At 48.8% G+C, this 26,339-nt stretch overlaps 1 protein-coding gene across 1 annotated transcript; it reads right to left on the minus strand.

Moving 5' to 3' along the window:
* Positions 1-1,900: 1,900 nt before the first annotated feature.
* On the minus strand, positions 1,901-25,448 carry LOC125021061 (membrane-associated guanylate kinase, WW and PDZ domain-containing protein 3-like). The gene is made up of 21 exons (XM_047606877.1): positions 25,367-25,448; positions 22,882-23,013; positions 22,691-22,742; positions 22,341-22,578; positions 21,963-22,079; positions 20,481-20,600; positions 20,055-20,228; positions 19,743-19,983; positions 19,168-19,238; positions 17,803-17,970; positions 17,562-17,731; positions 17,384-17,471; positions 17,143-17,278; positions 16,096-16,699; positions 14,570-14,864; positions 14,219-14,482; positions 7,992-7,997; positions 6,289-6,483; positions 6,068-6,141; positions 5,767-5,944; positions 1,901-3,335 (listed from the first exon to the last, which is right to left on the minus strand). The coding sequence occupies exons 2-21, from the start codon at positions 23,001-23,003 to the stop codon at positions 2,578-2,580; spliced, it is 4,071 nt and encodes a 1,356-aa protein (XP_047462833.1). The 5' UTR covers positions 23,004-23,013; positions 25,367-25,448; the 3' UTR covers positions 1,901-2,577.
* Between the last annotated feature and the right edge of the window lie 891 nt (positions 25,449-26,339).

Here is a 26,339-nt window from a genome sequence, read left to right on the forward strand (position 1 = left end):
TATCGTTTCTATGCTGATGACACTGTTATTTATTGTAGTGCGTCCTCGGTAGTGTCTGCATTAGAGCAGTTAGTCTGCTTTTCATGTTGTCCAGGCCGCCTGCCAAGTCTTACAGTGGTTTTAAATGCCACCAAATCTGATCATGGTTTTCTCTAAGGCTCCTTATATGAATGAAAATACGTCTACTGTTAAAACTACCTCAGAAATCCCAATAGAGATTGGGATTTCTTTCCCAATAGAGATTGGGATTTCTGGGGTAGCTCTCTTTTAAATTACGTATTGAAAACCTGGTAAAGAAACTCAGACTAAAGCTTGGTTTTTATTACAGAAATCGCTTGTTTTTCGCTACAAGCTCGTAAACTGCTTGTGTCATCAACTTTTTTGGAGGCAGCTGAACGTTCCTGCCTGAGAGTCTGGATCTTCTTTAGGTTCCTTGTTTTAGACGTTTCAGTCTGAAGAACTTTAGATGTTCTTTCTTTATAAAGACACGAAGCAACAGAACAATGTGTCTTTAAATAAGAAGCACGGCCTCCATTAGTGGATCACTGGAACCAAAATGACCCACACTCAACCCCCCCGACCCCCCATCACCACCACCTGATGACAGCAGGGACTTCAGCTGAACTGGTAAAAGAAAATCAATAAATATCTTCATATATATTTTTTATTTTTGACATCATCTTGTTTATTGAATGAGGCTGCAGGCTAGTTAGCATGTTAGCTAACAGTTAGCCCAGTTTACTGTTGCATTCTGGGTAGTCTGACTGCTTCCTGGTCGTGTCTGGACCAGAACCTGAATAAAAATAATCTGATGCTTCATTGAGGTCATTAGAGTCTGTGACTTCATAAATGCATAGAAGACAAAATGCCCTTAAAGAGAGAAGGGGCGGGGCCAAAGTCCAGAGCAGCCAATCACAGCTGGAAACAGTGAAATGATGAAAAGATGAGGATGGAGGAGGAGTTGTTTACGAGATATTTACACCTGATGATCAGCTGATCACTAACTGATAATGAGATTAAATCCTTAATAAAACCTTTAATTAAATCTTTAATCAAATCTTCAAACATTGAGGATCAGTCAACAACTGATCTGTGAAATTAATATTTAAGGTTTTATTTAATGTAGAAAAGCATCAGATTTTGATAAACAGCCAATCAGCAAAGAGCTCTGAGCTGCTATGTTAGCATCAACAAGCTAACAGTAGATGGACAGTAGTAGATACCTAAGTATCTATGTCCAAAGAGAATTTAAAAACCAGACCTGTTACTCTCGTCTAGAACTCAAACCCACAGGACTGGATGAAAAACACATCCAACAAGCCCTGAAGACGTGAGGACGTGAGGACGTCCCAACGTCAGCAGAGGCTCAAGAAGAAAAGATGAGAGGAAGAAGAAGAGCATCATCATCGTCCTCTACGTAGCTGAGGCATCAGGACAGAACAGAGGCAGAACCTGCAGCTCCAGAAACTAAACCCAGAGTCAGAACCAGAGCGATGATGCTGATGCTGTTCAGTAAAGTGAAGAATGAACTGAAACCAAGACGTTAATGATCAGTTGAACCAGTTTCTATTTAAACCTCTTCAAACTTCCTCCAGTCTCTTAGAACCGAAGGAGCTGCTCAGATGAAACTCTACAAGTCCAGTTCTGGACATAAACCAGGACCTGGAGGACTTCACCGATAAAATTAGCTGATGCTGATATGATGCCGTTATTTGTCCAACCTGATGAAGAACCTTGATGACTGACGAACAGGAAGTGACGTCAACGTCTCTTCTTCCTCTGGAAGTTGTTCTGATCCGCCTCCACCGTCTCTATGGGGGCCGGACTTGTTGCCGTGGCGATGCTACTGTGTGTGTGTGTGTGTGTGTGTGTTTCAAACTGTACAAGTGAAGATGTTAAATCAGATCATCTCTATTTAATCTGTAATAATAATAATAATAATGATAATCATCCACTGAGCCTTTACATGTTCAGCTTTATAAAAATAAAAAATCATTCCAGTGATATTCACATGCTCAGATTACACAGAGAGAATCAAACGGTTTGCATACGAGTTCAGAGGCAGAGGACGAAGATGAAGATGATGAAGCCACGAACAGCTGACACCATGGTAACCAGTCCGATCGGATCCGGGCATTTTGGACACTGTCACCAACGTTGTCTTAGCTTAGCTTAGCTTAGCTTAGCTTAGCTTAGCCTCCACCTACCCCCTATTTGTCTCCACCTTTGTCTGACTCCAACGAACTCCCACAGAAGCGGAGCTGAGGCTACAGACAGCTGTCAATCAAAGTGGCCACGCCCCCTAACAGGTGAGTGTCACGGTTACCATGGTGACGAGGACTGTGGCCTCATCATGTGAGGATGCACTGATGCATGATGGTTAAATTTGAAATGAAGGCCTGGGGTCATTAACTGGCCAATCAGAAACGAGTCCTTGTCCACTCAGAAACAGCTGTCCAATAGGACACAGGAAGGGGCGGGGTCTTCTCTCAGCAGGCCAATCAAAAAAAGCCCTTATAAGTAGCCAATAAGAAAACGTTAGCGCATGAAAAAGGAGGACAGCCTTGGTGTGGCCAATCAGAGAGAGAGCCCGCCCACCAGACCCCGCCCACCGAGCCGGGGGCCAGTCAGAGTCTGCGTCAGTCTCTGGGGGCTGGGCTTCAGCCAGCGGCTCGGGGTGTCCCTCTGTTGCCGTGACGACGTGGCTCTCCTCCAATAGGCTTCCTCCGTCCAGGCCGTGCTGCCGGCTGCTGATAGGCTGAGCTCAGAGAAGCTGGATGCTGATTCGCTGTCGGACAGACGCTCGTCGTCCATCGGCATGAGGAAGGAGAACGCCGTCCCGGGACGCTCCTTCTTCTCCTCCCCCTTCCTCCTCCTCCTCTCCTCCTGGGGCAGACGTGAGTCCAGAGATCGAGCATCGCTCCTCGGTAAGCTCCTGCTCCTCCTCCCCTGCTCCCTCTGGTCGTCCCTCTTCTTCTGTCTGACGGGCTGACTCCTCCTCCTCCTCTCCTCCTCCCGTGCCTCCTCTTCCACTCGGTCCAGGTCCAGATCAGGAGGCCCTAAGCCACCTGCTCCATGTCTGCTTACTCCCTCTCTCCTCCTCCTCCTGCTCCTCTCTCCTCCTCCTCCTCCTCCTCCTCCCATCTGCCGGCTGAGGGAGGCGGTTGCCATGGTTACTGGATCCCCATCCTGGGTGTGTGAGGAGGGGGAGGGGGAGAGTTCTCCTTCCTCAGGGCCTGAAAACAGACAGAGAGTTTTAGGAGGGAGGGACCAGCTGATGGAGGTGGGACGGGACGTGGTGAGATGATCAGACGTTTGATTGGAGGAGATGGAGCCTCAGGCCTTGATTGACAGGTGCCTCAGCCAGTCACAGGTCGGCTAAAGACAAGCGGCCTCGATCTCCCTCAGACTCAAACGTCCGTCTGTGTTTAATGAAACTAAACGATGAAAAGACTCGACGGAGACATGAGAGACATTACCCACAATCCACTCTGCTCCACTCTGCCATGCTGGGAGCTAACAGGCTAGCCTCAGCTAACAGACATGAACCACATGGAGACTGGGCCGAGAGAACCGGAGCCCTGTGTCTCCATCTAGTGGTCTAATGGTGCTACTACAGGTAATAAGAATTTATTTAAGGAGAAACAATGTAACTAATGTTTCTAGGGTCTAGTCCAGGTCTGGTTCAGGTCTAGTTCAGGTCTGGTCCAAGTCTAGTTCAGGTCTGGTTCAGGTCTAGTCCAGGTCTGGTTCAGGTCTGGTTCAGGTCTGGTTCAGGTCTGGTCCAGGTCTGGTTCAGGGGTTGATGGATGATCAGGATGATGTCGTTACTATCAGGGTGGTTTCTAGTCTCTGATCTAGAAGATATTTTATTTCATCACTAATTAATCAGACACAGTGTTACTGAAGTCTGACCCACAGAGACCAGGGTCCATGGAGACCAGGGTCCATAGAGACCAGGGTCCACGGAGACCAGAGTCCACAGAGACCAGGGTCCACAGAGACCAGGGTCCACGGAGACCAGGGTCCACAGAGACCAGGGTCCACGGAGACCAGGGTCCACAGAGACCAGGGTCCACAGAGACCAGGGTCCACGGAGACCAGGGTCCACGGAGACCAGGGTCCTCAGAGACCAGGGTCCACAGAGACCAGGGTCCACAGAGACCAGGGTCCACGGAGACCAGGGTCCACAGAGACCAGGGTCCACGGAGACCAGGGTCCACAGAGACCAGGGTCCACAGAGACCAGGGTCCACGGAGACCAGGGTCCACAGAGACCAGGGTCCACGGAGACCAGGGTCCTCAGAGACCAGGGTCCACAGAGACCAGGGTCCACAGAGACCAGGGTAACTAGAGTGGATTTGATGACATGAAGACGTGAACGAATGAAGCGACGACAGGTTTAATTTACCGACCGCGAGTTCTCAGTGCGTCCAATCACGTAGAAGCAAGGTTCACCCTGTTTAGAGTTGGTCATACAGAGAGACAGGCTGGACAGCTCCACTGAGGAGGAGGAGGAGGAGGAGGAGGAGGAACAAAAAGCGGTAGAAGAAGAGGAGGAAGAAAAGGAGGAAGAGGAGTCAGACAGAGCAGGAGCTGAGCTGTTATTGCTGGAAATGTTTGTTTTTTGTATCAAACTGGATCAGATTTAATTCTGAGTTTGAAAAGTCGCTGGTTTGAGTCCAACCTGAACTACGCTCCAAACAACATGGCCGACGCTATCACTGTGTGTGTGTGTGTGTGTGTGTGTGTGTGTGTGTGTGAGGTGTGTGTGTGTGTGTGAGGTGTGTGTGTGTGTGTGGTTATGTGGGGTTGTGTGTGATTGTGTGTGTGAGTGTGTGTGTGTGTGTTGTGTGTGTGGTGTGTGTTGTGTGTTGGTGTGTGTGGTGGTGTGTGTGTGTGTGTGTGTTGTGTGTGTGTGTGGTGTGTAGTTGTGTGTGTGTGTGTGCGTGTGTGTGTGTGAGTGTGTGTGTGTTGTGTGTGTGTGTGTGATGATGAGTGTGTGTGTTGTCAGTGGTGAGTGTGTGCGTGTGTGTGTCGTGGAGAGATGTGACATGGTGTGTGTGAAGTGTGTGTGTGTGGCTGGATCTGTGTGTGTGGTGTGGTGGTATGTTAGGTGTAGGTGTGGAGGGTGAGGTGTGTGGGTTTGTTGTGTTTGGTGTTGTTGTGGTTGAGTTGTGTGTGTGTGAGTGTGTGGTGTGTGGTGGTGGTGGTTGTGGGTTGGTGTTGTGTGTTGTGAGTTGTGTTGTTGTTGTGTGTGTTTGTGTGGGGTGTGTGTGTGTGGTGTGTGTTTTGTGAGGTGTTGTGTGTTGTGTGTGTGGGTGTGTGTGTGTGGGTGGTGTGAGTTGTGTTGTGGTGTGTTGGTGGGTTGTGTGGGGGGTGAGGTGTGTGAGTTGTGAGGTGTGTGTGGTGGTGTGGTGTGTTAGTTGTGTGTTGTGTGGGTGTGTGTGTGTGGGTGTGGTGTGTGTGTGTTGTGTGGGTGTTGTTGTGTGTGTGAGGGTGTGTGTGGTGTGTGTGTGTGGTGTGTACTAGTCAGGTAGTATCGTGCTTCTTCGACAGGTGATCGGGCTCTCCTTCTGATTGCTCACAGCCACGGACATCTGTGTACTGTCCGTTTTCCAGTGATAGACACTAGCAGTACACTGTCACCACGAAACATGAACACCACGTCACAACTGGTCAACACTGACACAACTGACACACACTACACACCGACACACACGTCACACACTGAACAACACTGAACACCACTGGTCACAACTGGTACACACTGTCACAAATATATAGTAATGAGGTACCTGGATCTTGTTGCTGCGCTGGGCCGGCCCCCCATCCATCAGCCCCAGCACATACAGCCCCATGTTGTACTCGCTGCCCCCCCTCAGGGAGAAACCGAACCCAGTGGGACCTCGATCCAGGTCCACGCTGTAGAACCGGGACTCGTCCTGAGACACGGGACAAAAATACACTGACACTGATACAGATACTGATAAAGATACTAGTGATACTAGTGATAATACTGATACTAGTTAAACTATAAAAATGATCAAACAAAAGCAGAGAGTGACCTTTGACCTTCCTCTGGATCCTTTCATCAAGCGGCCGTCGATGTCCAGGTCTGCTCCTGACAGGGAGGAGGAGTCTGCCAGGAGGAGGAGGAGGAGGAGGAGGAGGAGCAGGAGGAGGAGGAAGAGGAGGAGGAGGAGGAGGAGGAGGAGAAGGAGCAGAAGGAGGCATGTATTAACAGTATCAGTGTGTATTACTCCTGTGTGTTTATGTGCGTCCTTACGGTGTCGGGGGGTGATGCTCAGCCTCAGGGTGTTCCCTGCCCTCCTCAGGATCTGGGCCAGGTCTCGATGCTGCAGCGCCGCCACCGGTCGACCCTCCACCGCCTCCAGCTGGTCTCCAGGATGGATGTGTTCGCTCCGAGCCGCCGGGCTGCCGCGACGCACCGTCACGAACCGGTGGGACATCAGGGAGGAGGCTGCGGACCAGACGCCGGAGGCCACAGATAAATACAGACGCCATGTCTCAACTTCCTCTCATTCGTCCAGACTGATGCTATTTTCCCGGGGGTACGGGCGCTGCCAGAGTCTGAGGGCGGAGCCACAATATCGATGCCCCGCCCACTCGTTTTCCTTTAATGAATCCTACGCTCTGCTCTACCTCCACCAGCTACGAGGAAATGTGAGATAAAAACAGTTTTTATAAATTTGTGGTCACGGGACCTCTTTACAGAGCGGTTGGCATGGCAACGAATGGTCTCCATGTTGTCTCATCCTGTCTCTATCGTGTCAAATAACAAACTAAAACAAAACTCATCCATAAAACTGACCCTTTAACATTCATCAACTACCTGAAATGACGGAAACAATTTATTTGATGTGTATTTTAGTGTTTTAGTTTGGCCCAAGTCCCGCCCACTAACATGGAGGGGGTGGAGCTTATGGCCTGTATTGCAGCCTCCAGCCACCAGGGGGCGCTCCACTAGCTTTGGCTTCACTATAGAGGAGCTGTTCCATCTTTATTCTGTCTATGGTCTGAAATAAAGCCGACTTTACTCAGTATGTGTCATGGACCTGATCAATGACACATCACGAGAACCAGGAGCATCACATCTACTGGAAATAGAACATGTCCTCCTCCATGTCCTCCTCCTCCATGTCCTCCTCCATGTCCTCCTCCATGTCCTGAATATCTAGAGTCTTAGGAGACGACCAAGATGTGTTTCTACTTCCATGTTTCTATCCCTCCTGGAATCATGATGATGATTAGTAAATGTTACCGTGGTTACCATGGTGGTAACCACGGTAAGGAGGAGGTAAGGATGAGGGGCCTCTACTCCTCATCCACCAGTAGAAGAACAACTGGAGCTGAGTCCTCCTTCGTCTCTGCTCTGTAATAATAAATGTGCTTCAGTTAATAATTGAGGTGGGTTCATTCTGCTCGGCTGAACCAGAGTCAGAGCTCCAGGACTCTGGTTCATCGAACATGTCTAACTCTTATCTCTTTCTCCTGGAGGACGTGCTGAAACGTCTTGGACACCGTCCCGGTTGGTTCTTAGATCTCAACTCCACTCAGAGAAAAACAGCACACACAGAGTCAGGCAGGTTTCCGTCCCTTCAGAGGACCGTCCACTCATTCACAGTCTACCAACTTCAACCTAGAACACACACTCAAACCACAACTTAATAATTCACCTTGTGGAGACATGACCCCTGACCCCCGACCCCGTAGTCCCCACAGCCTAGTGTCCCCATAACACCAGCAACACACACACTCCACCCAGAACAGTGGAGGTTTCAGAAAACGAGGGAGAAATTCTCCGAAGGATTTTCTGGTTCAGAAACTAATCACTGAGAACAAAGAACAGACGGACTGGACAGGTCACATGACCACAGACTGGACGGGTCACATGACCACGGACTGGACGGGTCACATGACCACGGACTGGACGGGTCACATGACCACAGACTGGACGGGTCACATGACCACGGACTGGACAGGTCACATGACCAAGGACTCACCCTGACACGGCAACAGAGCAGATAAAACATGAAGCAACTGAAGGACAGAGATTAAACACCTGAAAACCACGAGACAAATTCAACTCAGAGTCAAAACTACGAGAGACAAAGCTACAGTCGTGTAGACGCTGTGACTCAAAGCTCTGAGGACACGTTGAACTTGCTGTCTGATATTTTTCACCCACTGACCGACAGATAATTAATGTTCCTCGCTTCAATTTCACCTCCATGAAGTCGGAGAACCTCAAGGTTCTACACTGGGTCCTCGGTGCTTCTGATAGAAACATTAAGTCACTAGAGATGAAGTTTAACTGTTGGACACGCCTGTCTCATTGTCCTTTGTCCTGTCCAGCCCTGACGTCTAAAGAGTCTGAACAAATAAACTGAGCTGGACTCAGCGGGGCGGTGACTTCAACAGGATTCTGGCTCTTTAAAGTCACTTCAAGGAGCTTCAACATATCAGAGTCTGTGAGTCTGGAGCTGTTTAAACAAAGTGAGGGGTGAACTGATAAGAACGTGCTGAGAACAACATGTTCAAAGCTGCAGAGAGAAAGAACGGGAGGGATGTTTATTCAGACCAAACCAAAACAAACAGCCGCGTTCACAGCTGTGACAACAAATCTGCAACATCTCAAAATCACATGATCACGAAAAGCAACAGAGAGAAGCTGCTGCTAAATGCTAACTAGCCTCCGACAGCGAATTTCATACATCACATTAAATGAGCCAGTCAGGAGCGTGTTTTATGGCTGAGTAGAAACAGTTTCTCCTGCAGCGATGCGTTCACTGTCACTCCGTGTTCTGTGTTCTGCAGCTGACTCCATGAATCATGTATAAGAACATTTGGTTGAACGTGGGTCTGACTCTGGATCTGCTGCAGGAAGAACATCGATAAAATATTAACCTGATGAGGTAACACTCAGCTCAACGGCCACAAACCCGACCAGCTCCTTCTTTTCACCACGGTAACATCATCTCTGCCGTCATCATCAAGCACGAAACAAACCCTCACGGCATGAACATTAAACCTTAAATCAGTCCGGCCTGTACGTCACAGTCACATCAAGGCTTCGTACGTCGAACCAACATCCAAAACTCAAAGACAATCAATTCATTATTATTATGTAAAACAATCTAATCCTAACCCCAAACTGAGTGAGAGATTAAGTAGGGAAATTTAAATTAAAAAATATATATAAAAAACATCTAATCAGCCAAAGATTTTGCAACTCTCTTGCAGTACCCCCGTGGGCCCCTAGGGGTCACAGACCCCCTGTTCAAGACCTATGATGTAAGACATTATAAAAGATTCTGTTTGTGTCAAAGGGTAATTTATTTAACTCCTTGGTTTATTTCAGTGCTAGCTAATGTTAGCGTAGCTCAGAAAACACGTTTTACCTCTTTGTTTCAGGTCAAAGAGTTTTAGCTTAACTTAGCATAAAAACCCAAACCAAGATAAAACGCTAACATAGCTGCTTAAAAACGTACATGGATGTAAAAGTGTTTCTAGGGTAAGCTAGCTAGCCTAGCATGAGTTCTAGGCTATTCTTCTCAGAGTTAGCTTATTGCTCCTCTTAGCTTAGAGTTTGCTTGTTGTTTTAGTTCTCTTAGAGTTAGCTTCTTGGTCAGGTTAGCTTAGTGTTAGCATCTTGACCATGTTAGCTTTGAGTTTAGCACTAGTTATAGCTAAAGCTCTTCAGGTTGAGTTTAGTTGAGCTGTAGTAAAATCCAGGTTTCTATTAGTTCACTTCTTGTTGTACATTCAAGAACTGTTAGCTTAATGTTAGCATCTTGATTCAGTAAAGCTGAGATTTTATAAATAGTATAAATGGTTAGCTTCGCTAAACTTTCTGTGCTCATAGAGACATTCAAAGTATTATTTTAGCATTTAGCATTTCTGTCCATTCACCAGTAGAAAACCATGACGTCAGAAACCGTGAGATAAACAGACCTGGCAGCATCTCGTTCATTTACACCCAGCAGCTTCCCTGAAGATCAACAACCCACTAAGGTTTGATTCACTTTAATTATGGATTAAAATCACAATTTATGGAAAGTTTAACATGTTTCCTCTGCAGAGACGGATCCAAGACTTTTAACTTAGCTTCGAATCAGGATCAGAAGAAACTTGCAAAGAGGGGCACATTAAAAGAGCAGCAGAAGAAATGCACGGAGGTGGGTTTGCTAAGCAGCAGATAATAGTATAAAACAGTATAAAAACTGGAACATGCTGTAGCTGTTTGTTCCGTCACCTGAGTTAGCTTCCAAATCAAACTAGCTTTTGGTCATCTTAGCGTTAACATTTCAGCCACACTGATGTTTGAATCGGGTTGTTGATACTGTTAGCTTAAAGTTAGCTTTTTGGTACTGTTAGCATAGAATTAATGTTAGCGTATAGTTCAGTTAGCTCCTACGTTACGTAGCTTTTTGGTTTCGTTCTCCTTTCACCAGGTTTGTTGCAGGTTTGTGTGAATTTTAAGACTTTTTAGACCATTACAGGTTAAATTTAAAACCTACACAAAGTACAAAAAATAAGGCAAATCTAAAAACCAGAGTTATTTTCAAAATTTATTGTGGAAAAAAGGCCCGGAGACATTTGAGATGAGATTTGTGTTAACAAACCTGCCAGACTAAACCTTGTTATGTATGCTGTGCCAGTCTCATTTGTAGTTTTTTCCTCCATTCTGCTAACAGCTACATCACATAATGAACTACAGGAACTAACTGTGCATGTTATCAATGCATTGAACAAAAAGCCAATGAAGCAGGAAATGGACGCAAAGATTTAAGACTTGACCAAATGTAATTTATGACCTATAATGTGAAATATGCTCAGATGTAATAGTTTTTAAGACACAGTGGAACCTCCTTCTCTTCCTGCTAAGCTAAGCTAGCAGCTTCAGTTTGTTCCCAGTCTTCATGCTAAGCTAAGCTAGCAATTTCAGTTTGTCCCCGGTCTTCATGCTAAGCTAAGCTAGCAGCTTCAGTTTGTTCTCAGTCTTCATGCTAAGCTAAGCTAGCAGCTGTAGTTTGTTCCCAGTCTTCATGCTAAGCTAAGCTAGCAGCTTCAGTCTGTTCCCAGTCTTCATGCTAAGCTAAGCTAGCAGCTTCAGTCTGTTCCCAGTCTTCATGCTAAGCTAAGCTAGCAGCTGTAGTTTGTTCCCAGTCTTCATGCTAAGCTAAGCTAGCAGCTTCAGTCTGTTCCCAGTCTTCATGCTAAGCTAGGCTAGCAGCTTCAGTTTGTTCCCAGTCTTCATGCTAAGCTAAGCTAGCAATTTCAGTTTGTTCCCAGTCTTCATGCTAAGCTAAGCTAGCAGCTTCAGTTTGTTCCCAGTCTTTCAGTAAGCTAGAACAGTTCTTAATCTAGTTCCTGGGTTCTTCATGTAGCTAAGTCAGGTTCTCTGATTCCAGTTTCATGATTAAGGATCTAGCTTTTGTTTTTTTGTTCCCGTTGTATGCTAAGTTCTAAGTAGCAGCAGTTGTTCCTCTTCATGTATCAAGGCATAGCAGCTTCAGTTTTTCATTCCTAAGCAACTAGCAATTTCGATTTGCTCCACCAGTCTTCATGTAAGCTAGCAGCTTCAGTTTGTTCCCAGTCTTCATGCTAACAGCTGGAAACAGATTCATGTAAATAAAGTTCTGAGGTCTAGGTTGTTCAGGATTGAATTGATTTGAGAATCATATAAGGATTTTTTTTTGTTTTTGTCGTTGTCTTGAAACAGATAAACTTAAGGAGTCAACATGAACCAGTCTTAACTGAACGACAATGACCGGCCAAAACAGGTACTGGAAAGGTCAGAGCCAAAGCAGCACAGAAAGAGAGGACACACAGATTAGGCTGGTTTCAGAGGAGAGACATTTCAGGAAATAGCTGATAGAGGAGGAGAGGAGGAGGAGGAGGAGAAGGAGGAGGAGGAGAAGAGGAGGAGGAGAGAAGAGGAGGAGGAGAGGAGGAGGAGGAGGAAGGAGGAGGAGGAGGAGGAGAAGGAGGAGAAGGGAGGAGGAGAGAAGGAGGAGGAGGAGGAGAGGAGAGAAGGAGGAGGAGAAGAAGGAAGAGGAGAAGAAGGAGAAGGAGCAGAAGGGGAGGAGAAGGAGGAGATGAAGGAGGAGGAGAGGAGGAGAAGAAGGAGAAGGAGGAGGAGGAGAGAAGGAGGAGGAGGAGGAGAAGAGGAGGAGGAGGAGGAGAAGAAGGAGGAGGAGGAAGAGGAGGAGGAGGAGGAGGAGGAGAAGGAGGAGGAGAAGAAGGAGCAGCTCTACAGATCATCAGACCAGGAGACGTCCTCATGTCTCTGACTCACGTTTTGATTCCTTCACAGTTTTTAGAGCCGACTGCAGACGTTCCAACATGGTGACGTCCAGAACCAGAACCAGAACCAGAACCAGAACCAGAACCAGGACCTGAACCAGAACCAGAACCAGGACCTGAACCAGGACCAAAACCAGAACCCGGACCAGGACCAAACCCAGGACTACAACTAGACCACCTGTCTCTCTGTCTCTGAGAACGGGCGAGTGAAACTGAGTAAGAGCTGCAGAGAGCGAGGCAGTGAGGGGGCGTGGCTATAGCAGATAAGGGGGGGGGGGCAACAGTGGACATGATTGTTCTCCCCTCAGAGGAGGAGGGGGAGGAGGGGGAGGAGGTGGAGGGGGAGGAGGAGGAGGAGGAGGAGGAGGGGGAGGGGGGGGGAGGAGGTGTTGCTCCCTCCTTATGAGTTGATACGACTTAATTTACTTTATGATCTCCTCCATTAACATGAAATAATATTTCATTTTATTTTATTTTATTTTATTTATTTGTTCTCTTGTCCACCTTCACTCAGACACATTGACTCTATTGTCTAATTGTTTTTCCCTCATTGAACTGGTTCATTCATTTCTATGCTACTGGTGATTATTATGTTCACTATACACTGATGTGTATCTTGTTGTGTATCTGGTTGTGTATCTGGTTGTGTATGTGGTTGTGTATGTGGTTGTGTATGTGGTTGTGTATGTGGTTGTGTATGTGGTTGTGTATCATGTGTGAATCTGGTTGTGTATCATGTTGTGTACGTGGTTGTGTATGTGGTTGTGTATCTGGTTGTGTATCTGGTTGTGTATGTGGTTGTGTATCTGGTTGTGTATGTGGTTATGTATCTGGTTGTGTATCTGGTTGTGTATCATGTTGTGTATCTGGTTGTGTATGTGGTTGTGTATCATGTTGTGTATCTGGTTGTGTATCTGGTTGTGTATGTGGTTGTGTATGTGGTTGTTTATCTGGTTGTGTATCTGGTTGTGTATCTGGTTGTGTATCTTGTTGTGTATCTGGTCGTGTATCTGGTTGTGTATGTGGTTGTGTATCTGGTTGTGTATCTGGTTGTGTATGTGGTTGTGTATGTGGTTGTGTATCTTGTTGTGTATCTTGTTGTGTATCTGGTCGTGTATCTGGTTGTGTATGTGGTTGTGTATCTGGTTGTGTATGTGGTTGTGTATGTGGTTGTGTATCTGGTTGTGTATCTGGTTGTGTATGTGGTTGTGTATGTGGTTGTGTATCTGGTTGTGTATCATGTTGTGTATCTGGTTGTGTATCTGGTTGTGTATCTTGTTGTGTATCTGGTCGTGTATCTGGTTGTGTATCTGGTCGTGTATCTTGTTGTGTATCTGGTTGTGTATCTGGTCGTGTATCATGTTGTGTATGTGGTTGCGTATCTGGTTGTGTATCTGGTTGTGTATCATGTTGTGTATCTGGTTGTGTATCTGGTTGTGTATCTGGTTGTGTATCTTGTTGTGTATCTGGTTGTGTATGTGGTTGTGTATCTGGTTGTGTATCATGTTGTGTATGTGGTTGTGTATCATGTTGTGTATGTGGTTGTGTATGTGGTTGTGTATCATGTTGTGTATCTGGTTGTGTATCTGGTTGTGTATCTGGTTGTGTATCTTGTTGTGTATCTTGTTGTGTATCTGGTTGTGTATCTGGTTGTGTATGTGGTTGTGTATGTGGTTGTGTATCTGGTTGTGTATCTGGTTGTGTATCTGGTTGTGTATCTGGTTGTGTATCTTGTTGTGTATCTTGTTGTGTATCTGGTTGCATATCTGGTTGTGTATGTGGTTGTGTATCTGGTTGTGTATCTGGTTGTGTATGTGGTTGTGTATGTGGTTGTGTTATATGTTGTGGTCTTGTGTGCGGGTGTAGGCTGATCTGAGGTCACTCACCTCCATCCACTTCCTGGGAGGCGATGACGAATCCGAATCCTTCTCCGGGACGCCTCCTAAGCTCCACCTCCGCTGTCTTAGCCCCGCCTCCTCCTCTGGTGTCCTTGGCGACGGCTCCCAGAGCTCCTCCCCCTCTGTCCTCCACGCCGAGGAGGTCCCGCGGCTCTAAGGTCAGCGTCACCGGGACCGAGTCCAGGAAGCTGGTGCTCTGGATGAGGACGGAGGCTGGCGTCCCGTTGGACGTCTGGGCCGGAGGGGGGGCCCCTGGGGGACATGGAGGACAGGATCAGAGAGACAGGGGGTGGGGGGCAACAGGGATCCAGTCCTGATGTCTCAGGGAGTCTGGCCTACCTTGGTGGGTCCCTGGACCCGGCTCCTGCGGACTCTCCAGGGCCAGTCCAGCCTGGCTGAGCAGGGGGACGCCCCCCACCAAGGCACCGGAGGACGGGGAAGGCAAGTCGGCTGGAGTGGGAGGAGGCTGGGAGGAGGAGGGGGGGGTGGAGGAAGGGGGCGTGGCCAGGCCATGTGGGGAGGGGAGGGGCTTGTAGAGGTTTGGGGTGACGATGGGGGAGGAGACAGGAACACCTCTGAAGACCAGGACCACCACCTCCCCCTGTTTGGTGTGTTCCTGCAGGACCCTCTGGACCTGGGGGGCCAGGAAACCAGGTCAGAACCAATGAGACAAGTAGCATTCATCCATTCATCCATTCATCCATCCATCATTCATCTATCATCCATCCATCCATTCATCCATCCATCACCCATTCATCCATCATCCATTCATTCATCCATTCATTCATTCATCCATTCATTCATTCATTCATTCATCCATCCATCATTCATTTATTCATTCATCCATTCATTCATCCATTCATTCATCCATTCATTCATTCATCCATCCATCCATCACCCATTCATCATTCATCATCACATCCATCATCATCATTATTCATATCATCCATCATTCATTCATTCATCCTTCTTCATTCATCATATCCATCAATCATCACATCCATTCATATCCATATCCATTCATTATCCATTCATTCATTCATTCATCCATCATTCATTCATTCATCCATCCTCATCCATCCATTCCATTATTCATTCATCATTCATTCATTATTAACATCCATCCATCATCAATCATACAATCATCATTCATCATATCATTCATCATCCATCCATCCATCATCATTCATCCCTCTTCATTCACCCATCCTCCATTCGTTCATTCCATCATTCATCATTCATCATTCATTCATTCATTCCCTTCATCATCCATTCTTCATCATTCATATTCATTCATCATCTCCATTCATTATCCATTTCATCGTCCATCCATCATTTCATTATTCATTATCCATCATTCATTCATTCACCATTCATCATTCATTCATTCATCCATCCTTATTCATCATGATTCATTCATTCATCCATCCATTCATTCATCCATTCATTCATTCATCCATCATTCATTCATTCATCCATCCATCAGCCATTCATTATTATATAGGGACATTAAAGAACATCTATCCAGACAGAAATACACTGTTAGAGCAATAATGCTAATTAGCTTCGTCTGGTCTGGTCCTACTTTAGAGGGTCTGACCCTGGTCCTGGTCTGGTCCTGGTCTGGTTGTGGTTTAGAGGGTCTGACCCTGGTCCTAGTCTGGTCCTGGTCTGGTCCTGGTTTAGAGGGTCTGACCCTGGTCCTGGTCTGGTCCTGGTCTGGTCCTGGTTTAGAGGGTCTGACCCTGGTCCTGGTCTGGTCCTGGTTTAGAGGGTCTGACCCTGGTCCTGGTCTGGTCCTGGTCTGGTCCTAGCCTGGTCCTGGTTTAGAGGGTCTGACCCTGGTCCTGGTTGGAGGGTCTGACCTGGGAGGAGCTGAGGTTCTGGACGTCGGCCCCGTTGATCTTCATGATGGCGTCCCCCGGCTGCAGGGAGGGGCACTGCCTCCGGTCCCAAACCCGCCTGACCACGGCCAGCTGTCCTCCCTGTCCTCCCGCCCCCACGCTGAAGCCCAGCCCCCCTCCCTCGCTGTGACCCAGAGCCACCGGAACCAGCTCCCCACCCGGGACCGCCCCGGGGGACCCCGCCCCGAGGGGAAGCACCAGGCCCGGGTTACCGCGGGGGCCGGCCGGAGGGGCCGGGTGGCTGGCCGGGCACCCGTTAAAACCACAGGGGGGGGTGTCTCTGGGAGGGGGCGGGGCCAGGGAGGTCTGGGGCATCGGTGGGCGGAGCACCGGAGCCCCAGGGGGGGCGGAGGAGGAGGTCTGGAGGAGGCCCGACTCAGGCTGAGACAGGGGCAGTTTGGACAAGGGGAGGGCGGAGGAGGAGGAGGACATGGGGAGGGCGGAGGAGGAGTTGAGATGAGCTTGGGGTGGGCGGAGGAGGAGGAGGAGACGATGGTGAGCGATCAGGGCTGAGAGGAGGAGGAGAGGGAGGGAGGAGGAGGTCACATGTGCGGAAGACTTGGAGCTAATGGTGGGGAGAGGGGAGGAGGAGGAGGAGAGAGGAGAGGGAGGAGGGTGCATGGTGGTAGCAGAAGAGGAAGACTGGTAGGAGGAGGAGGAGGAGGAGGGAAGGAGGAGGAGGAGGAGGAGGAGGAGGAGCAGAGAGAGGAGGGAGATGAGCAGAGGAGGAGGAGGAGGAGGAGGAAAGAGAGCAGGAGGAAGGAGAAGGAACTAGGAGGAGGAGGAGAGGAGGAGGAGGAGGAAGAGGAGCAGGAGGAGGAGGAGGAGGAAGAGGAGCAGGAGAGAGGAGGAGGAGGAGGAAGAGGAGCAGGAGGAGGAGGAGACAGAAACAACATTAGCTCAAGTTCCTCTGACATGAAGACAGTTCTGAAGGTCACATGACTAGAGTCTGATAGACCTGGACCTGGCCCTGCTAACCACTGCTAGGTTGCTAATGCTAACACTGACCTCCGGGTGGACAGGCCGCCGTCAGAGTCGCTGTGATTGGCTGCTGAAGCTGGGGGGGCGTCGGCGGATGGGGGAGTGGGCGGGGCCGTCAGTCCATTGGTCATTGGCTGGGAGGCGTAGGAGGGCGGGGTTTGAGCTGAAGGGGGCGGATGGAACCAAGAGGTTTTGAATTACAGACGTGCTGGACTACAGAGACCAGATCAGAGCCGTCCCCTGTGAGGACGGGGTCTCGGTATCTGACCTGCGGAGCTGCCCGAGGCGTCCAGGGTCCGGCTGTAGGTGAGCTGGGTCGGACCTCGGCTCGGGTTGGACTCGCTGGGCGTCTGAGGCTGTGGAAGGAAACCAGACCAGAATTAGTCTGAGAGGACCCCCCCCCCCCCCCCCCCCCCCCCCCCCCCCCAGGTGTCTGGTCTCAGTACCGTCTCCAGGCTCTGTTTGGGACAGCCGTCCGGGTTGTAGAGCATGGGGTACCCCCTCCTCAGGACCACGTCCACGCTCTGACCCATCGGCACCGACTTCAGCAGCTCCACCACCTCCTTGTGGGACCGGCCCAGGACGCAGGACTCGTTGATGTAGACCAGGATGTCGGCTGCAGGGACACGGTTCAGAATCAGGACCAGATCAGGGTCAGTACCAGTGTTGAGGGTGGGGAGGGGGTACCTGTGTTGAGGGCCGGGGGCCCCCCAGGGGTGACGCTGTAGACCTGCAGGAACTCCCGCGGTCGACTTCCTCCCACGATGTTGAAGCCGAAGCCTCGGGGGCCTTTGGAGAGCCGGGTGTGGATGGAGTAGCCCCTCAGCTGACTGGGCTGCTCCGTGAACTCTGGGACTGACCGAGACGGGGGGGGGGGGGGGGGACACTTCAGACCACCACACCAGGGGTCCCAGGTCCACAGGAGGACTCACAAACCTGCTCCACTTAAATGTGGTCTACACAGCAGGGGAGCTGGTCTGTGCTGCCCCCTGCAGGCTGCACCACCACATGGACCAGACGTGTCCAACTCATTCAGACCAGGGACAACACAATAACAACACAACGACAACACAACACAACGACAACACAACGACAACACAACAACAACACAATAACAACACAACAACAACACAACAACAACACAACGACAACACAACACAACGACAACACAACACAATAACAACACAACACAACGACAACACAACACAACGACAACACAACAACAACACAATAACAACACAACAACAACACAACACAACGACAACGACAACACAACACAACGACAACACAACGACAACACAATGACAACACAACGACAACACAACAACCACACAATAACAACATACCACAACACTACGACAACACAACAACAACACAACGACAACACAATAACAACAACAACACAACACAATGATAATGGTGTAGACCTGAGGCCTGTATCAGGAAGTAGCTCAGCTCATCCAGCTGAACTGATCCAGAACAGTGAGGATCTGGATCAGTGGCATCATGACGCTGGTTATCAGCTCAGTGACTGAACCAGGTTTGTGTTGTTGTGAATCGTATGAGGTTAGTTTAGATTTAATGAAGCCATGAAGCTGCAGAGATGAGTCAGATGTGACCCCTCTGGAGTAAAAAGATACAAACATCATTTCATCTTCTAAAACATCCTCTTCTTTGTGTGATTATCTCCTGAAGATGCGTTCAGGCCGTAACGCTCTTCTAGTGGTTTGGGTTCCGATCTCAATCAGGTCTCAATCAAAGGACACGTGATTCTTTCCTGAGCAGCTGATTGGCCGGTGGGCGGAGCCTTTTATGGGATTCAGATAGATCCTGAAAGTTACTCTGACCTGAAGCAGGTCAGCTGTTCAGAGTCAGTTACCATGGTAACGTAGCTCTATAAGAATGAAACCAGAAACTCAGAGTTAACCCTGAAGTTTCCTCCATGAGTCTGAGATCCTGCTTCATGATTCAGGCCTCAGCTCTGACCAACTTACACAACAAGTCACTTTCACTGATAAACTCCAGCCTCTAAAGAAGAAGAAGACGACTCACGCTCTGGACACGAAGTCGTCTCTTTGTTCTGAGTTCTAGGATCCAGCCAACTGGTGGTCTTAGAGTTATGGCTGAAAGAGAGACCTTCATCATCACCTTCATCACCATCATCATCATCATCATCATCATCACCTTCATCATCATCATCATCATCATCATCATCATCATCACCTTCATCATCATCATCATCATCATCATCATCATCATCATCATCATCATCATCATCACCATCATCATCATCACCATCATCATCATCATCATCACTTCATCATCATCACATCATCATCATCATCCATCATCCCATATCATCATCACTTCATACATCATCATCACCATCATCACCTTCATCATCATCACCTTCATCATCACCTTCATCATCATCATCATCATCATCACCATCATCATCATCATCATCACCATCATCATCTTCATCATCATCACCATCATCATCATCATCATCATCATCATCACCATCATCATCATTATCATCATCATCATCATCATCATCATCAGAACCAGACTCCATTGAAATAATGTCACGTTTTAGGTCTGATCACTGATGAATATGAACTCACTCTATGTAGTACGGTTCCCCTGAATCACTGAAGGCCAGCTCCCAGTTTTCAGGCAGCGGTCCTCCTCCTCCTCCTCCTCCTCCTCCTCCTCCTCCTCCTCCTCCTCCTCCTCTTCCCCCTCCTCTTCCTCTCCCGACTCCTCGTCCTCTTCCTCCTCCATTTTCTGTCGCTTCCCGGGCTCCCATGGCTGACTCCCATGATTGGCTGAGCGGCAGGATGGTGGGCGGGGCTCCGGCCGGCACTGCAGGTAGAGACTCGTGAGCTTCCGTCTGAACCAGGTGAGACAAAGGTGAGGACATGTGTGTGTCTCACCTGTGTGTCCACTGTCCTCCTCGCTGTTGTCCCCCTCCTCCACCGCTTTCTCCAGGTTACTCAGAGACTTGCTCCTGGTCCTGAAGTTCCTCAGCAGGTTGCGATGCTCCTGGTATGTGATTGGTGGACTCTCTGGACCGATGTGGACGGGGCGGGGCGTCCCGTAGTAGTTTCCTGTGATTGGACAAAGAACTTGTCTTCAGTTTGGATCAGTTTTGTCTCTTTGTGTTGACATCCAGTAAACATATGAATTCAGTTTCTATTTTAGCTTCATTAATCCGTCAGATTAAAATGGAGGATTAGAGACACACAATCCTCTTTACCCCCCCCCCCAAAAAAAAACTGATTCAGTCACCATGGTTACCGTCAGAAACACCCCCGCTCACACTGAGTGGGTAACAGCCAGCTGCTGTGTTGCTGTCTGACCTTTGAACTTGCCGCTCTCCAGCAGAGCTCCCGACTCCTCCAGAGAGAAAAACTCCTCAATGGAAACAAAGTTGTAGTCGACACCTGAGATCTCCCCGTCCCGAGGCTGACGAGTCGTACCTGAGGACACAGGTGATACCGCCGTACCGTCAGCACAGATACCACGATACCATCCACCATACCATCCACACAGATACCATCACCACGATACCATCCACACAGATACCACCATACCACCACGATACCATCCACACAGATACCATCCACACCACGATACCACCACGATACCATCCACCACGATACCATCCACACAGATACCATCCACACAGATACCACCATACCACCACGATACCACCACGATACCATCCACACAGATACCATCCACCACGATACCATCCACACAGATACCATCCACACAGATACCATCCACACAGATACCACCATACCACCACGATACCACCACGATACCATCCACACAGATACCACGATGTGTTGTATGTGTTGTGTGTGTTGTGTCATGTCATGTGGCTGTTTGTCGTGTCGTCGTCGTTGTTGTGTGTCGTTGTGTCATGTGTCGTGTGTTCGTGTTGTAGTGTGTGTGTGTGTTTGTGTCGGTCGTGTGTGTGTTGGTGTCGTGTTGTGTGTTGTGTTGTGTCGTGTCGTGTGTGTTGTGTTGTGTGTGTCGTGTCATGTTGTGTTGTGTTGTGTCGTGTCGTGTCATGTTGTGTTGTGTTGTGTCGTGTCATGTTGTGTCGTGTTGTGTTGTGTTGTGTCATGTTGTGTCGTGTGTTGTGTTGTGTTTGTCGTGTCATGTTGTGTTGTGTTGTGTCGTGTTTTTGTGTGTGTGGTTGTGTTGTGTGTGTGGGTTTTTCGTGTTGTGTTGTGTGTGTGTTGTGTTGTGTTGTGTTGTGTCTGTGTGTGTCGTGTTGTTGTGTGTGTGTGTGTTGTTGTGTTGTGTGTGTCTTGTGTGTGTGTGTCGTTGTGTGTGTGTTGTGTGTGTGTGTTGTGTTGTGTGTTTGTTGTGTTGTGTGTGTTGTGTTGTGTTGTTGTTGTGTGTGTGTTGTTGTTTGTGTCGTGTGTTGTGTTCGTTGTTTGTGTTGTTGTGTTGTGTGTGTTGTGTTGTGTTGTGTCGTGTCGTGTTGTTTGTGTGTTTTGTGTTGTTGTGTTGTGTGTTGTGTTGTGTGTGTTGTTGTGTGTGTGTGTGTTGGTGTGTGTTGTGTTGTGTTGTGTGTGTCTGTGTGTGTGTTTTGTTGTTTTGTTGTGTTGTGTGTGTGTTGTGTTGTGTGTGTTGTGTGTGTGTGTTGTGTGTTGTGTTGTGTTGTGTTGTGTTGTGTTGTGTTGTGTTGTGTGTGTTGTGTTGTGTGTGTTGTGTTGTGTTGTGTGTGTCGTGTCGTGTTGTGTTGTGTTGTGTTGTGTGTGTCGTGTTGTGTTGTGTTGTGTTGTGTTGTGTTGTGTGTGTTGTGTGTGTTGTGTGTGTCTTACAGGGTACTGCTCTCAGGTACAGGTTTTCTCTGATCAGCTGTTGGAGTTGACTGTCCATGGATCCTGGAGTGAAACACTTGCTGAGGTACAACCTGAGGTCTTTGCACAGAGACGAGCCTGACGCACACACAACACACAACACACAACATTAGAACCACATTAGAACCACATTAGAACCACAGGAACTATTCCCACGTTCTTCTCCTCTTCATCACTCCTGCAGGAACTGGCTTCTTTTAAATGAAGGATTAAGAACAGAAGAAACTTACTTTATTTCTCTGTTTAGTTGATGAACTAATAATGAGTGAACGTATGAATGAATGAATGAATGAATTAATGAATTAATGAATGAATGAATGAATGAATGAACCCTCTGACCTGGGGAGACGGTCTTGATTCTGATTGGATGGGGGCAGGAGTTGAGGACTCCTCTGACGTCACCGAGCGTCATCCCCAGCACCGGCGTCCCCCCGATCTCTAAGATGATGTCACCCACCGTGGCTCCGCCCCCCGGGGCTGCTGTGACAAAGGGAAACTCGCCATAGTCGGCCCCGCCCCCGATGGCCAGGCCCAGCTCTCCAGAACCGCCACCGAGCGGGACGAAGCTCTCCTGCACCTGGAGACATGGAGGACGTCAGCAGGAAACATCACGGTTCTAGTTTCATTTCTCAGACTGTCCTCTAGGAGCAGCGCATGCTGAGGAGCTCGGGCGTCTCTGGGCGTCCTACCTTGGAGCGCCAGTGCAGCTTCTTCACCGTCGCTTTAGACATGGCGGCCGAGCTGCAGAGAGAAGGAGATACAGAGTCACTGAGCACGCTCAGTAAGGACAGTCTGATTATTATGAAGACGTCAGTGGACAAGGAACTACAACAGCAGCAGCTTGAAATGCATTCTGGGATATCCAGCCCACACCAGTTACCTCAGGTTGAAAAGGGGGCGGGGCCAAAACATCCAGGTATTCAGACAGTTTCTGATCAAATGGAACCAGGAACTGAAGACGTTTATAGGAACTGATACAATGTTCTGCTCCAGGTGAATCATACACCTACACCTGAGGGTCAGGAATGAATCCAGGTAAGATCAGGATCAGACTAGCATCACCCCCTAGCATCGCCCCTTAGCATCGCCCCCTAGCATCGCCCCCTAGCATCACTCCCTAGCATCACCAGGAGCATCACCCCCTAGCATCACCCCCTAGCATCACCCCCTAGCATTGCCCCCTAGCATCACCCCCTAGCATCACCCCCTAGCATCACCCCCTAGCATCACCAAGAGCATCGCCCCCTAGCATCACCAAGAGCATCACCCCCTAGCATCACCAGGAGCATCACCCCCTAGCATCACCCCCTAGCACCACCAGGAGCATCACCCCCTAGCATCACCCCCTAGCATCACCCCCTAGCATCACCCCCTAGCATCACCAGGAGCATCACTCCCTAGCATCACCCCCTAGCATCGCCCCCTAGCATCGCCCCCTAGCATTACCCCCTAGCATCACCCCCTAGCATCACCAGGAGCATCACCCCCTAGCATCACCCCTAGCATCACCCCTTAGCATCACAGGAGCATCACCCTAGCATCACCCCCTAGCATCACCCCTAGCATCAACCCTAGCATCACCCCTAGCATCGCCCTCTAGCATCATCCCTAGCATCACCCTAGCATCACCCTAGCATCACACCTAGCATCACCAGGAGCATCACCCTAGCATCACCCCTAGCACCACCAGAGCTTCACCCCTAGCATCGCCCCTAGCACCACCAGGAGCATCACCCCCTAGCATCACCCCCTAGCATCAACCCCCTAGCATCACCCCTAGCATCACCAGGAGCATCACACCTGCCACCTAGAGCAGATGCAGATCACCCCCTAGCATCACCCATCAGCATCACCCCCTAGCATCACCCCTAGCATCCCCCTAGCATCACCAGTCCCTAGCATACCCAGCATACCCCCTAGCATACCACCTAGATCGCTCATCTACCCCCTAGCATCACCCCCTAGCATCACCCCCTAGCATCACCATAGCATCACCCTAGCATCACCCCTAGCATCACCCCCTAGCATCAACCCCTAGCATCACCCCTAGCATCCTAGAATCTAGATCACCCTAGCTACCTCTACCTACACTCACCCTGCATCCGACAGAACTGCTCACCCTCATTATAGCATCGCAATAACGAACATCTTAGCATCACATTAAAGTTAGATCCTGGCCATTCAAATGATGAGAATAGCTACTTTCCAATCTACATACATAGAATCTAGTAAGATATTTATTAATTACATTTACTCTTTCTCTTTAAACCAGGTCTCGTCTTCACTATGAGGAACCACATGTTCCTCCTGGTCTTTCTGTTCCTCCCTAAACAACCAGGACACTAAGGAGACACTTATTTACGTCCTCTCCTCCTCCTCCAGGTCACCTCCTCCTAACCCATGTTTTTACTCAGCTTTTCATTTTAATTCCGTCTCCTGGCAACAGCAAAGCTTCTGACCAGCAGAGACGAGCTCCTTCCAGTCGGAGCAGATGGTGCAGATAAATAAATACGACACACAAACACACACAGTCCCCGCCCACTACACACTGCACACTGCACAACAAATATGGACCAACATATGTGAAGGTGGAGGAGGCGAAGAAACACACAACTACGTCACTGAGGAGAGAGTCTCTCAATGTGAACCTCAACCACACAAAGCTAAGGAGGTGAGGAGGAGGTAGAGAGGAGGTGAGGAGGAGGTAGAGAGGAGGTGAAGAGGAGGTAGAGAGGAGGTGAGGAGGAGTCATGGGCCTTATTATTAATATTATTATAGAGCAAACAGAGAATAACAGAAGAAGAAAACAAACTATTATTCATTCATTAATTCTCTGCAACTGATTGAGGGTCAGGACCCTGGACAGGTCTGTGACACAGCAGAGAGGAGGTGCAGAGGAGGTGCAGAGGAGGTGCAGGAGCCTCATGTGTAACTTCCTATTGATTCATCTCCTCGTAGCTCTGGATTAAATCGATACATTTTCTCTCTGAATCTCGTTCTCATGGATAAAAAGAGTTGAGTTTGATCCACAGATCCACCTGAAGCCTCCACTAAGCTCCGCCCACCGTCCCATGTACCGGCGTCCCCGTCTGCTCGGAGACGGATTCGTGTTAATGAGAATCTGGAGGACGTCGTGAAGACGACCAACATTCACTTCTACACATTTTAACTTGGAAACGACTCAAATTTAAAACAAAACAAGAGTTCACACATCATTAGCTCGATCGCCCTCTCCCTCCCTCTCTCTCTCTCCCCCTCTCTCTCTCTCGCCCTCCCCCTCTGTCCCCCTGTCCCTCTGTCCCTCTGTCCCTGTCTCTTCCTGCTGTCCACCCGTCCTCCTGTCGGACATAAAGCCTCAGACTCACGGTTTTAATCCGGTGTCGTCCTCACAGGAACCAGCTCATGTCTCTCTCTGTGTCTCTGTGTCTCTCGGCCTCAGGCTGATAAGAACGGTCAGAGTTCAGTTTGATGAAGGAGTGACTCTTTATTTCCATGTTTGCAGGAATGTGTTTCTATTTGTTGGAAGGTTTTAACCCTCTAGAGTCCAGAGTCTGATTCTACTTCACCTTGGTCCTGGTTTGGTTTCATTCTTCATGTGAACACGTTGGAGCTAAAACCAGACTAGAACCATCAGATCCAGGAACAAGTTAGAAAACCACAAACATGTAGAACAAACCATTTCTAGAACTTAGAATGTAAATCTAACCTGGACATTTCTAAAGCTCATCAACACATTTAGTTATTTACAACTATTTCCATTAAAACTATTTAGGACCATGTCCACAACTATCAGGTGTCCAACCAGTAATAATGTCTAAATGTCCCAAATGTGTCCTGTCTCTATAGACTGCCTCAAAGGGTCTGGCTAGCTCTCTCCTCCTGCTAGCTCTCTCCTCCTGCTGCTCTCTCTTGCTAGCTCTCTCCTCCTGCTAGCTCTCTCCTCCTGCTAGCTCTCTCCTCTGCTAGCTCTCTCCTCCTGCTAGCTCTCTCCTCCTGCTAGCTCTCTCCTCCTGCTAGCTCTCTCCTCTTGGCTAGCTCTCTCCTCCTGCTAGCTCCTCCTCCTGCTAGCTCTCTCTCTGCTAGCTCCCTCTCTTGCTAGCTCTCTCCTCTGGCTAGCTCTCTCCTCCTGCTAGCTCTCTCCTCTGGCTAGCTCTCTCCTCTGCTAGCTCTCTCCTCCTGCTAGCTCTCTCCTCTGCTAGCTCTCTCCTCCTGCTAGCTCTCTCCTCTTGCTAGCTCTCTCCTCCTGCTAGCTCTCTCCTCCTGCTAGCTCTCTCCTCTGGCTAGTTCTCTCCTCTTGCTAGCTCTCTCCTCCTGCTAGCTCTCTCCTCTGGCTAGCTC

Source organism: Mugil cephalus, chromosome 1 (assembly GCF_022458985.1).
Source record: "Mugil cephalus isolate CIBA_MC_2020 chromosome 1, CIBA_Mcephalus_1.1, whole genome shotgun sequence".
Classification (NCBI taxonomy): Eukaryota; Metazoa; Chordata; class Actinopteri; order Mugiliformes; family Mugilidae; genus Mugil; species Mugil cephalus.